The 12,769-nt window shown below is 30.4% G+C and overlaps 1 protein-coding gene across 1 annotated transcript; it reads right to left on the bottom strand.

Annotated features, from left to right (window-relative positions):
• Positions 1-7,332: 7,332 nt before the first annotated feature.
• Positions 7,333-8,371, bottom strand: LOC133814134 (uncharacterized). Its single transcript, XM_062247130.1, has 3 exons — positions 7,973-8,371; positions 7,519-7,892; positions 7,333-7,384 (listed from the first exon to the last, which is right to left on the bottom strand). The coding sequence occupies exons 1-3, from the start codon at positions 8,369-8,371 to the stop codon at positions 7,333-7,335; spliced, it is 825 nt and encodes a 274-aa protein (XP_062103114.1).
• Between the last annotated feature and the right edge of the window lie 4,398 nt (positions 8,372-12,769).

The raw sequence follows: 12,769 nt of genomic DNA, 5'->3' as shown, positions 1-12,769 counted from the left end.
AAATTAGGTTACTTTAGCAATGTTTTGCTTCAATTAATTTATTTTAAAATTAAGGACACACAAAAAAAAAAAAATTAAGTGACTGTCCAAATCTAAAATTTTACCATAAATATATATAATCATAATTTCATATCCATAATAATATTCATACAAATTTTATGAATTTAATAAAACTTTATAAATTCATATCATATTAATTTAAAACATTAAAATATATGTATTTTATATTAAAAAAAGAGTTACGATTCATCTTTTAACTTTATTATGTTTAAATAAATTAATCAAATCAAATATAATATAATAATTTGAAACCAAAAACTAATTTAAGACCAAAATAATAAAATATATATGTGAATATTACTAAACATGCATGCAAACCGTTTACATTATCTGGATTAGGCTGAATTTTATTTATTGAATCAAAATGTAAAGCAGACAATTCAAACAATCCAGAAACTTTATCACATATAAATGAAACAACATTTAAGTATTTAACAATAAAATTCTGCCACTGTGGCACATCAATAAGTAAAGTAGCGTCAACAATGAATCTATGAATTAAGCCACCGAAACATATAAATCATTGAAACCCAGACGATAGGTCCAAACTAAGCTTTAATGGCTCCAATTCCCAAAAAAATAGCAATTAGCTTATGATATATATACATATGCACTTCATACCTCAGTTACAGATTCCATGGAGAAAGAAATAAATGATTATTGTTCCAACCGAAACATATTAATTCCAATCAAACCAAAGACATAAATAAAAAAATATATATCATAGAAATTACAATGATTCAAAAGAGAGAAAACGGAATAGTCTCGTCAAATAAACCAAAACTAATTCCATATATCCAATATATCATATAATCGTAATTAATGAAAATACACATATTTTGAATCAAATCTCTAAAATCGCATGGATTCATCAAATAAACTTCAATCATTTGTATAAACATAAAATTCACTAATCACAACCAATATGATAAATCCTAATAATCTAACAATAAGCAAGGCTCATGATACCAATTGTTGGAACTAAATCTGAATATGTACAAATCTAAACTTATGTCAGATTATCAAGATTACATAAAGAGTTCATAAGACATACCTGATTAAATGATGTTGGATATGAGAAGGATAATGAGTTTATGGTCTTCCATAAACTAATCTTTTCTCTCTATGGGTCTCACTTAATTGGTGGGAATAGATTAGGAGAGGTGATGAGAGATTAGCCTTAAGGACCAAACCCTGTAGCATCCTTTATATAGTAATCTAATTAGAAATATATTAACCCTAATTAGGTTTACTATTGGGTATTACACATTACAAAGTTCATACCATATAAGATATTTAATTGGACTTCTTTAATTGGATCACTTAGTTAGCCCAACTTAGAATATTAGCTCAAATATAATTGTTTTAAGAGAAAATTACATAATACACCGTATAAAGCAAAAAAATTTGAAATATACGGTTTCCTACTTTTATACGGTTTTGTATTCCAAATTTACGGTTTTTTATAAAGTCTTTTTTTCAAATTTCAAACCCCGAAGTTTTATTGTATTCTCTTTCTCTTTCATCTGTTTCATTCTCCCTTTCTCATTTTTTCTTTTTCTTCATCCGAAAACCTAACTGAGTTTCTTCATTTTTTTTCAAAATCCTTTGGCATTGACTGGTTAAACAATGGTTGTCACTCGTGCGGGGTCTGCATCTCCTGCTCGGTCGGGTGCTGCGTTCTCTGGCCCAGCATCCTCGAAGCAATCCAACGATCAAGAGTCTTCCGAAACGAAGGGGAAACTTCTGAAGAGTAATCTTTCTCCTTTGTCTAAAGGGAAAGTTGTTTTGAAGTATTCATTGGATTCTCCCCTTCCTAATGTGATCGAGGATGATGTTGAGTTGAAGGAGGGCCACATGCATGCGAGTGCTGACTTAATTGGGAAAAAGTTGAAGCGAAAACATGTTGCATTGTCAAAGAGCAAAGTCAGTGCGAAGAAATCTAAGAAACTATCGATTGGAGGTTCTAGTCGAGTAAAGTGCAAGGCTAACAGAAAAATTGTGAAGAAGAATGTTGGTTTACTGGATAATCCGAAGGTATTTATGGTTGTTTCGTTTAAATTCTTTTTGATCTGTTTTTGAATCTGTTTCGAATATGTTTTTTATGGGTCTTTTTGTCTTGTTGCTGTTAACATTTGTTATTTTTTTGTATCAAAGTGTTACAGGTTTGTTAATGGTATTTCCGATGTTTGTAAACATATGTGACAAGTCATAATTTGGTAGTTCTATAACGAAGTGTTACAAGGTTGTTAATGTTCTTACCGATGTTGTAAATATGTTTTTCTTTTCTGTAAACATATGTTACAGGTTCTAATTTGGTAGTTTGTGTATTTTATATATTAGGTTTTATATTCTTGAAATATGTTTTCTATGTTGTTAATGCTCTGATCTGATTTATGTTTTTAATTTTGTTAATTTTTGTTAGGTTTTTGTACCTATATGTTACATGTTTGTTAATGGTATTACTGATCTTGTAACCATGTTTTTGTTTTTTTGTAAACATATGTTACAGGTCCTATATTGTTAGTTTTTGTAACGAAGTGTTACAAGGTTGTTAATGTTCTTACCGATGTTGTAAATATGTTTTTCTTTTCTGTAAACATATGTTACAAGTTCCAATTTGGTAGTTTTTGTATTTAAAGATAATAGGTTTTATATTATTGAAATATGTTTTCATTTTTTCAAGTTTTTATTCTATCTGTTTTAATTTCAATTCATCAATTTGTGTTTTTCTTGTCATCTAATCATTGATTTGTCTTGTTTTAAAATTTTATTCTTGACTCAGGTATCATACCCAACAATGTGGATTATATTTTTCAAGTTTGGTGATATATTTTATTATTTTGTAAATTTATGTTACAAGTTTGTTAATATTGGTTGTTTATTATTCTATGCAACATATGGAATGTTTTATCAAACATGAGGATCATTATAGAGCAAGAGTCAATTTTCACTGTGGTTTTGAGAAGATCAATGTGATCTCAGTAAAATTGACTGACTCTCAAAAGGTTTTGTTTAGTAAGACTTGCTTTGGTCATTTTCTAAACCTTAAATCTTATGCTAATCAAGCTAAATTGGTTCACCATGTTTTGTTGAGAGAAGTTAACCAGCCAAACTTAAATGAAATGTGGTTTAAAGTTTGTGGAAAGATGATTAGGTTTTCTTTGGGTGAATTTGGGTTATTGTCTGGGTTAAATGTGTTTGGTGACATTGATAGAGGTGGAATTAAGAATAGTAATCCTATTGGATTGTATTCTAAATTTTTTGGTGACCATACAAGGGGCATTTCAAGAATTATTGTTGATGAAAGGTTTAAGGCTGCCAATTTTGAAAATGATGATGAGGCTGTTAGGATGGCTGTACTTTACCTGATCACTAACTTTTTGTATGCTTGGCAAAAAGAGAAGAACATTGAAAAAACTGACTTGTATCTTTGTGATAGTGGTGGTTTTAATCATTTTCCATGGGGAAAGGATATTTTTAATGTGACTCTCTCATCTTTGAGAGATGCTTTAAGGGAAAATGACGTTGTTATTACTCGACAAGGTTCTTACCCAACCTATAAGTTGAATGATTTTCCATTTGTTTTCCAAGTTTTCATTTACGAATCAATTCCTAGTTTAGAGGGAACTTATTGTGAGAAGGTTAGTTGTGGTCTGCCTAGGATTATAAATTGGTCATCTGTTGCAATCCCATCTCATAAGGAGCTTGAGAGGAATGTGTTTTCATTACATAGGGTAATTTTTATTCTTTTTGCTTTTCTTTATATATGAATTTATTTGATTTTTTTAATATTGTAAATTGATTTTTCTGTGTTGTTATTTGCAGACCAAAATTGTAAAAGTTTTGCCCACTGATGAAGAGAACAATGCCTTCAAGCTTGAAGGTTTTTTCCAGTGCAACAAGGATATGAATGTTGCTGATTTTGAGGATGATGATTTTGTTGCTCCTGCAAAGAAACCAACCAGTGAGGCTCCTTCATCATCCTATGTTCCTTGTGTGACATTTGGTTTTTCTGATATGAAAATTATTGTGGATGAATGTCAGAAGAAGTGTAACATTATGTCTAAGGAAATTGCATTTTTAAAGTCTGCTAGTGAATCTAGACATAGGGCATTGATGGAGATGTTGGTTAATTTGAAAAACGATCAAGATTTAAAACACAAGGCAGTTATGGAAATGTTAGGTGAGTTGAGGCCAAAATCATGTGGTATTAATGATGATATTGATCCTGTTGATGTTGGTTTTGTGGGAGCTGATGTTGGTGATACTTCTGGTGGTGGTGGTGTTTCAAAGGAAAAGGATAGGTTTTTTGAGAATGAAAGTTTTACCCAAGTTTTTGATGAATACATTCAAGCAATGCAAGAAGATGCTGCTGGAGATATGGTAATTGAAAATGATAAGAATGATACAGTAAATGAGAATGAGAAGACTACTGGGAATGATGTTGAGGAAACAATGGTATGTATACTTATCTAAATATTAATTTTATTGCTTGGTTTGTTTGTTATTTTTTATATTATAGATGTTTATATTTCTGTTAATATATATAATTAATATTTTCTTTTTATTAATTTTTGTTTTCCCTTTTTGATAGGAATCTGATTTTGTTTCCATTGGAGTATGAGAAGTGGAAGAGAAAGTTTAGAATTCTTGTTTTGTAAACCTTTTGTTATTAATTTGTGAACTTTAAATTTCTAAGTTAGTTTTGTACAAGACTTTTCCAGAGCATGTATAAACTCTGTTATGTTTTTGTAAACTTATGAATTTTGGAATGTTTTGTTTGGAAATTATTCTTTTTTATTATATCTACAACTTTTTTTTCTAGAGCAATGACCAGGTTATTTTGGTTTCATGATATGTATTTTTTCAAAGTAATGTATTCGTGTATTTCTGTATTAATTTATAAAATTTTGTTTTTCTATAGAATATTGTCAAACCTCATGATGATGTAGCTGATGTTGTTAAAGATCTAGAAGAAGAGGCTCATATTTTTAACAACATGAAGGTGGAGATTTTTGATAAAGTTGTTCATGCAGCTGTTGGTGATTTGGCAAAGAAAAAGGTAACTAAACATGGCAGATATTGTATTTTTTTTTCTTTTTGCAATATTTTCCAATAGTTGTATTATTGAGTTTTTCATATTATTTTTGTTTCTAGGAAGTTGTTATGGCAACACCCATTGCTGGTTCTTTGATGAATCCAGTAGTTGTGTCTACTCCTGTTGTTGGCAAAAGGAATCCAAAGCCTACTACAGTTTTGCAATCTCCTTTTGTGAACCAATTTGGATCATCTTCTTCTGAGGATATGAAACATTTGGATGTTGTGAAATCTAAAAGGAAGGTTGTGGGACGATATGCATTTGGAGACAATCTTTTTGATCTGCCTAATCAAAATGACCAAGACTCTTTTAACAAGTGGTTTTCTCTGGGGCTGAGAAAAAATAATAAGTATGCTTCTATTTTTTAATTGTTTTTTTTATTTATTTTGTATTTCAGTTTCTGTTTCACCATAATTCACTTTTAAATGTTTATATTTTTTTATAGGTATAAGAAATTTGATGATAATAATAGTATCATTAAGGAGCCATTTCAGTTTTGTGTAACTGAGATTGAGAGAAAAATTTGGTTTTATGATTTAGTTAAAGATGGGAGGGATTTGGACAATGAGTTATTTTTTCCCCTTATTATTATTAAGTTGTTTTAGTTTTACTGTTTTCATTATTCTTATTATGGTTTGCTTCTTGTTTTTTCATCATATTAATGTGGCATTTTATTACCTTAGAAAGAAAGCCAAGTATTGTGAGTTGATAAAGGTTAGAGTTACTACTACAGATAACTCTTTTGATCAAGTTATCACTGCTCTGTATGATGTGTATCTGTCAAGTGACTGTGATCGATCTGTTATATCGAATAACAGTGTTATTTTTTAGTATATTTGTGGTTATAAAATGCTTTGTAACACCCCTTGGTCGCTAGTAGATTTCGTTTTATTCCCTATTAATATGACTGCTGTTGGCTGTAATCATTGGATTCTTGGGGAGTTCAACGTGAAGGAGAGATTTTTTAAAGTCTACAACTCAATGAGGAATAGAGTTATAGATAAGAAAGTGTTGAAAGTTGTTGAAGCATATTCTACTTTGTTGCCCTTGTTTCTTTCTTTAAATAATTTTTATGAGTCAAGGGAATATATTGATCTAAATGCACAAGCATTCAAGGGCATTGATATGTGTCACCCATTGGACATTGTGTTTGATGATGAGGTTCCACAACAGAGTAACAAGTAAGTGGTTTTTTTTTAGTTATTGTTATTTTTTGGTTGCATGATTTTGTTTATATGCATTTATGTGTTACTGATTTTGAGTTTTTTTTTTTTTTTTTTGTAGCGATTGTGGGATTTTTATCATAAAGTTTGCTGAATTTCTTATGCATGGACTTATTGAAAATATCCCCAATCCTCTGAATGTTAGTTTCCAGAGAAACAAAATTGCAGTCGAGCTATATGCCCATGCTAAAAGAAAGAAAGATGAAGGCTATCTTTCTGATGGGGAGTTCAGAGGAAGAATGAGCAAGAAGATGTTGAATATTAATGCAATGGAAGTATGAGAGCATCAAAGTAGTTAACATTTTGGCTTTTATCTTGTAAAGACGATACATACTTATGGCAAGATAACTTTTGTGTTTTTGTTTTGCAAACTTTCAAGCAAGTATCATGTTTGAATATTTTGAATACTGTGGTATATCAATGAATTTTGATATTAGCCCTTTTTTATGAGGAATGTTGTACAGAGGTGTCTCAAGTTTGTAACTTGAGTTCACAACTTTATTTTTATATTTCATGTGTTAGGTATCATCTATTAAAAGTTTGTAACCTAAGTTCATGCAAAATTGCGTAGCATTACTTAACGTCTATTAATAGTCACGATAACTTCAGTTTCAAATATGTATCAAATCGTTTCAAACTTTTGAAGTTAATCCTTTTAAATGGACTGGAAATTTACAAATGAAAACCATATATTTTTGTTTCAAAACTGTGACATAAGCTGATAAAAGAACTTATTTCACATTTATTTGATGTTGGAAGTGTCTGTGAGAAACTAGTAACATATCTGTAACAATTATGTAACAAAATGTTACATTAATATTCATTTCAGATATATCTGTATCAAATATGTAACAAAAATTTACAAATAACGCCCTGAACATTAATTCTGATATATTGATGCAAATTTTTTCCTAAGTTTTTATAATATTCCATATATTCAATACAATTTCATAATTCTTTATCACAAGTAATAGTGATAAGTAATGTTCCAATCCCTGTACTGAAACATACAAAGTTTCAAAATTCAAATAAAAAGTATTTTCAATCTATAAGCTTTGAGTGCTTTTTTGTTTTTTTGTTCTCAATAGAGGCTGGTTTGTGCAGGTTTTTCGGTTGTGCCCAAGCTCTCCACACCTTCCACATTTAAGCTGATAAGACCCTTCTCTTGCTGAAACAAACCTTTTTTTCCTTGGCCTTCCACTTTTTCTGTTTCCCTTTGGAGGTAGTACTTCTATTTCCTCAACATTAGGTGGAACTCTCCATGTTTTTGGATCTCCCAATGGATGTATTGATGCATTATAGGTGTTCAACATGGCTTGTTTTGTGAAATAATATGAGCAATATTTTTTATACTGAAGGTTCATCTTTCTAATGATTGCCATGGCATGCTCACAAGGTAATTCATCCAAATCAAACTTGTTACAAGAGCAAGTTTTCTTTGCAATGTCAACAATGTTTGTTGTTAAACCATTGTGTACACTGTAAATGAGTGTGCTAGCTGGTTCTACCTGCAATGAAATTATAATAATGAACAAGGAAGTATATTAATACAGAGGTATTTATAAATAAAGGAAATAGTTGTACTTACAGTCATTCTTAATGACTTGACAAAGTTCTTTCTTAAGTATTCCTCTTGTTTCTTTGGCAATTCTGTAAACGTTGCTTCTGCTTCTTTTTTGTTGTTGTAGCTCCATTTTTTAATCAGGTTTCTAAGGCACTCGAGTAATGTTGTTACTGGAAGCTCTCTCATTTCTTTTAGTGGTGCATTAATGGATTCAGCTATGTTTGAAGTCATAGCTGCATATCTACGACTTTTGGAGTGGATTCTTGCCCACTTTTCATATTTAACCTCATTGGCCAGAAAAGGATGGATTCCTTCATGTAAACTGTCCAAGTCCTTCATGAATTTTTCAAAATCTTCCATGTTATAAGCTTTTGCAGCAGCATGAAATGCAATACTGGTTGCCTCTGCATCTGTTCTAAACATGGTCTTTATGTTGCAGAAAAGATGGTAGGAGCACACTCCATGAGTTACATTTGGAAAGACATTTTTTATAGCATTCTCTATGCTTTCGTGTCTATCTGAAACTATACACAACTCTTCTTGTAAAGAACGCCCTAGACTAATACTTACAAAACATTCGCATAACATAATTTATAAAAGAATACCATCCATTATTAAAGTCTCAGGGGAACTTATTTAAAATCATGCAAGTTGGCGCCATAAGTTTAAAATAAGACATAGGTTTTTATGCAAAGTTCAAAGAAAAACCAAATAATTTAAATAACAGAGCCCCGCTGATAATTTAGGAAAGTCTCTTAAAAACAAAACATAATTTAAATGGCGTTCTACGTTGATCGTTTTATCGTCCATAGGATTGCCCCACGCCATACACCCCATGATGAAAGAACTCCCCACGTCACCACGCGTGCCATAGAGAAACCCTATTTGTTACCTGGAAGGAAAGTAAGGGGGTGAGCTAAAAGCCCAGTAAGGAAGTACAAGCAAATAAGCAAGTAAGAAAAACAACAAACAACCAAATACTAACGTTCATCTAAAACATCATGGTATATCATAACATAATCGTAACATTTCATCATATCATAACATAAATATGACATATCATCATATCATAACATAAATGTAACATTTCATCATATCATAACATAAATGTGACATATCATCATACCATAACATAAATGTAACATTTCATCATATCATAACATAAATGTGACATATCATCATATCACAAACATACTGCATACATGATGAGCATGGAACGCTAGTTGTCCATGTCACCCTATGAGGTAAACAGGAGATCACTGGTCCTTGAATAACCTCGGCGCGTCCGCCCTAGGAGTCACGTCTCAATGTCCTTAGTAACTCGTTCGATGTATCTGACATCGAAATCTGTTTGATGTATCTAACATCGTATTCTGTTTGATGTATCTAACATCCATACACATATCACATTCAACATATCATCACATTATGGCATTCATAATTTCATAACAATTCATTCATATAACAGCCTTACCATTCATAGCATAAAATCATAAAATCTATCTAACTTCCTTACCTCAGGTCCAAGCTAAGAATTTCACAATCTTTCAACGAGCCTATATCATAATCAAAATAACGTTTCTTAGGTTCATAAAATTACTATTTTGCCCTTCCATACAACTCATGTGTGCATGGGCCATGCACTCATGATAACAGTTACACTAAACATGCAATTATCGCTAAAAAGAATAATGCTCGTTCTACCCATTTTACTAACATGATTGTTTTATAAAAATCACATAGTTGAATAATAATCATGATTTTGGACGTAAAAGTTGATTTGCATGTAACATGCATACGTGGGAATGTTGCGTAATAAAAACGTTTTCAAAAACGATAATTCTACATTTCTTGCTTTTATTGTTTGAAAATCAATAGACATATTACACGCTTTATTTTCCTTAAAATTTCTAAGTTGATTAAATTTCTCAAAACAATATTTTATTTTATAAAGTTATTTTATTTTAGTTTAAAAATAAAATACGTGACAATTTCATCCATTAATTTCTAATTAACAAGAATTAACCAAAAAGCTTGGATTTAATTAAAATGCCTATTTTTTAATATGTCCCTTTAGAAAAATAAATTTTATCATTGTGCTACTTAAATGAGGTGAGAAAATATATTTTAAGTGTGGAAAAATACATTTTGATTTAATTTATTTAAGACTTAGTTTTTAAGTAGCAAAAATCCATATGTGACAATTTAATAACAATTTTTAACATTTTTAAAACAAACTTTCAGCCACCATTTATTTTATTCAAAAATCACAAATAAATAGAGTCCAAATATTTTTCTCAAATTAAATAAATAAAAAATCATTACTTATCAAAATATGCATTCATACCATTAAAAATATCATTTTTCAATATTACCATAACTTAGGAAAAATAATTTATTCCAAAAACTCACCAAATTCATTTTAGTGAAACTTACTTCAATATTTTATTACAGAAATTCCAGCAACTATTTTTATCATTAAAATCACCATATTCAATTTTATAAACTCATATTTTCTCAAAATTCAATAAAAATTCTGTAGGTAATTATTTGAGTAAAATATCATAACATGAGACTTAAAATCCTCTTTTTAATTTCATAAAAATTAACATATTCATCAAGAACATTATTTATGCATGCAACTCATCTTCTTATCAACTTTTACCCAATTATTTACAAAAAAAAACAGCAAGCTTAATTCCTCATAAAACTCAACTTTTGTCTCAAAATTACATAAAATCATACATGTTTAAAATCTCATTATACTCTTATAATATGCATGATTCTAATATTACTAACATATTCACATGAATCCTTTTAAAAACCATTTGTTGCAATTCCATGAAAACCAACAAAACACTATCAATAACAATAACATATAGTAATTTATAAGCACCATATTCACATATGCCTTATATTAACCTAACATGTTTCCATCATTATTTTCATGCATCTTATAATTTAATCATTCAAAATATAACGTGCATCTATCAAAATTTCATGGATCAAAATATCAAGATTGCCAATTATCCTCTTACCCATATAACATAGGTCCTAAAACATGGGTCTAATATATTGTAGATCACACAACATCACACAAAATATCAAGAACACCCTTGGGTAAGCCTAGGCCGAAATCACCACACATGCACTCATAGATTATCACCACTTTTATGCATAGCAAAATCAACATCACAACCCTTTTTTTTAACACAAATCATACTCTCACAATATACAAATCCTATACACCAATCCTACCAAAATCAACCATTAGCATCATTAACAAAACCTCATAGACAACCCACCAAAAAAAATATAAGGGCTAAGAAAAGACCATTACCTCTCTTGATTGTAAAATCAAGAACACAAAAGATCAATACCCAAACTCCACACCCTTCTTCAAGCCTAGGGTTTTTATTGGAAAACCACCATGAGGAGATGAAAGAACCCAAACACACACAAGAAAATAAAACAAGTCAATGACATATATCAAATAAAAGAGATTATACAAATAAGATTAACAAGAGGACATACTCTAAGAGGGGTTCCTCTTCACCTTCTCCTTCCTTCTTCCTTTCTTTCTTTCTTCCTCTCTCTCTCTCTCTCTCTCTCTCTCTACACGCCACTCCCTCTCTCTCTCTCTCTAGGTCACGGCAGCCACCCAAGAGCAATGGCTCTTCTCTCCTTTCATATCCCTTTTATCAAAATCCTCCCATAAAGTCTCCCCTAACACAATAAGGTAAGTTTCCATTTCCCATTTATTTTCTCTTAATTTCTCTTTATTTAAAAAGATATAAAGGAATAAAAATGATCATGCCTATCCCCAAAATAATTATTATCTTCAAATTTTTGATTTTATATCACTTTAAGGAAATCATTCCTTTCCCACTAGGTCACACGCCCAAGCCCTCTTCTTCCCTTTCTTTTTTTTTTTTTTTTTAATAAATTAACTCAAATAAAATCTAAAATAGGGAAATATAAAATGTGTAGAAAATCTACACATGTGCACCATGCTACCATGCACTAGCACACACTAAATCACTAGGGTGCATTACTATCTATCATGCACCTTAGTGCATTCCACCATAGCTCACATAATCACCTCAATTGTCACACTTAATTAAAATGTAACACTAATAGTAAAATAACATGTTACACAATTATTCACTTATTAAATTAATTAACCAAACAATTCTAACAATTAAATAAAATAATAAACAATCAAATAAAACAAATAATCAACCAAATAAAATAACAACACTTAAATAAAACAATTCATCACACTTAACATTTAAATCAAGTAAATCACAAAAATTTAAATAATCTAAAAATTTTTTTTGGTGCACTACACTTCTCTTTCTCCATAACATTCTTTTATTTTTCTGAAGAACCACTCCCATGAATCATTGTTTTCTGAATCTGTTATAGCAAAAGCCAATGGGAAGATGTGTCTATTTGCATCTTGTGTTGAAGCTGTGAGAAGTGTACCACCAAATGCAGCTTTTAGGAATGTTCCATCAACAACAATTACTGGAATGCAATGTTTCCAACCTAGAATTGATTGTCCCATAGCCATGTAAAGATATTTAAATCTGTTTAGACTATCAATTTCCAAATCTGTTACAGTACCTGGATTTTTGTGCTTCAAAATGTGTAGATATCATGGAATGTCTCGGTAGGAATCTTGACTTGAACCATGTACATAATTAACTGCTTTTTCCTTAGATCGCCATGCTTTTTGGTAACTCATGGAAACTCCATATCTGTCCAACATGTCTTTAGCTATATCTTTAGGTCTATAATTTGTTTTGGGATCTGTGA

This window comes from Humulus lupulus, chromosome 2 (genome assembly GCF_963169125.1).
Source record: "Humulus lupulus chromosome 2, drHumLupu1.1, whole genome shotgun sequence".
In the NCBI taxonomy this organism is placed as follows: domain Eukaryota; kingdom Viridiplantae; phylum Streptophyta; class Magnoliopsida; order Rosales; family Cannabaceae; genus Humulus; species Humulus lupulus.
This window is presented reverse-complemented; position numbering and strand designations above follow the sequence as displayed.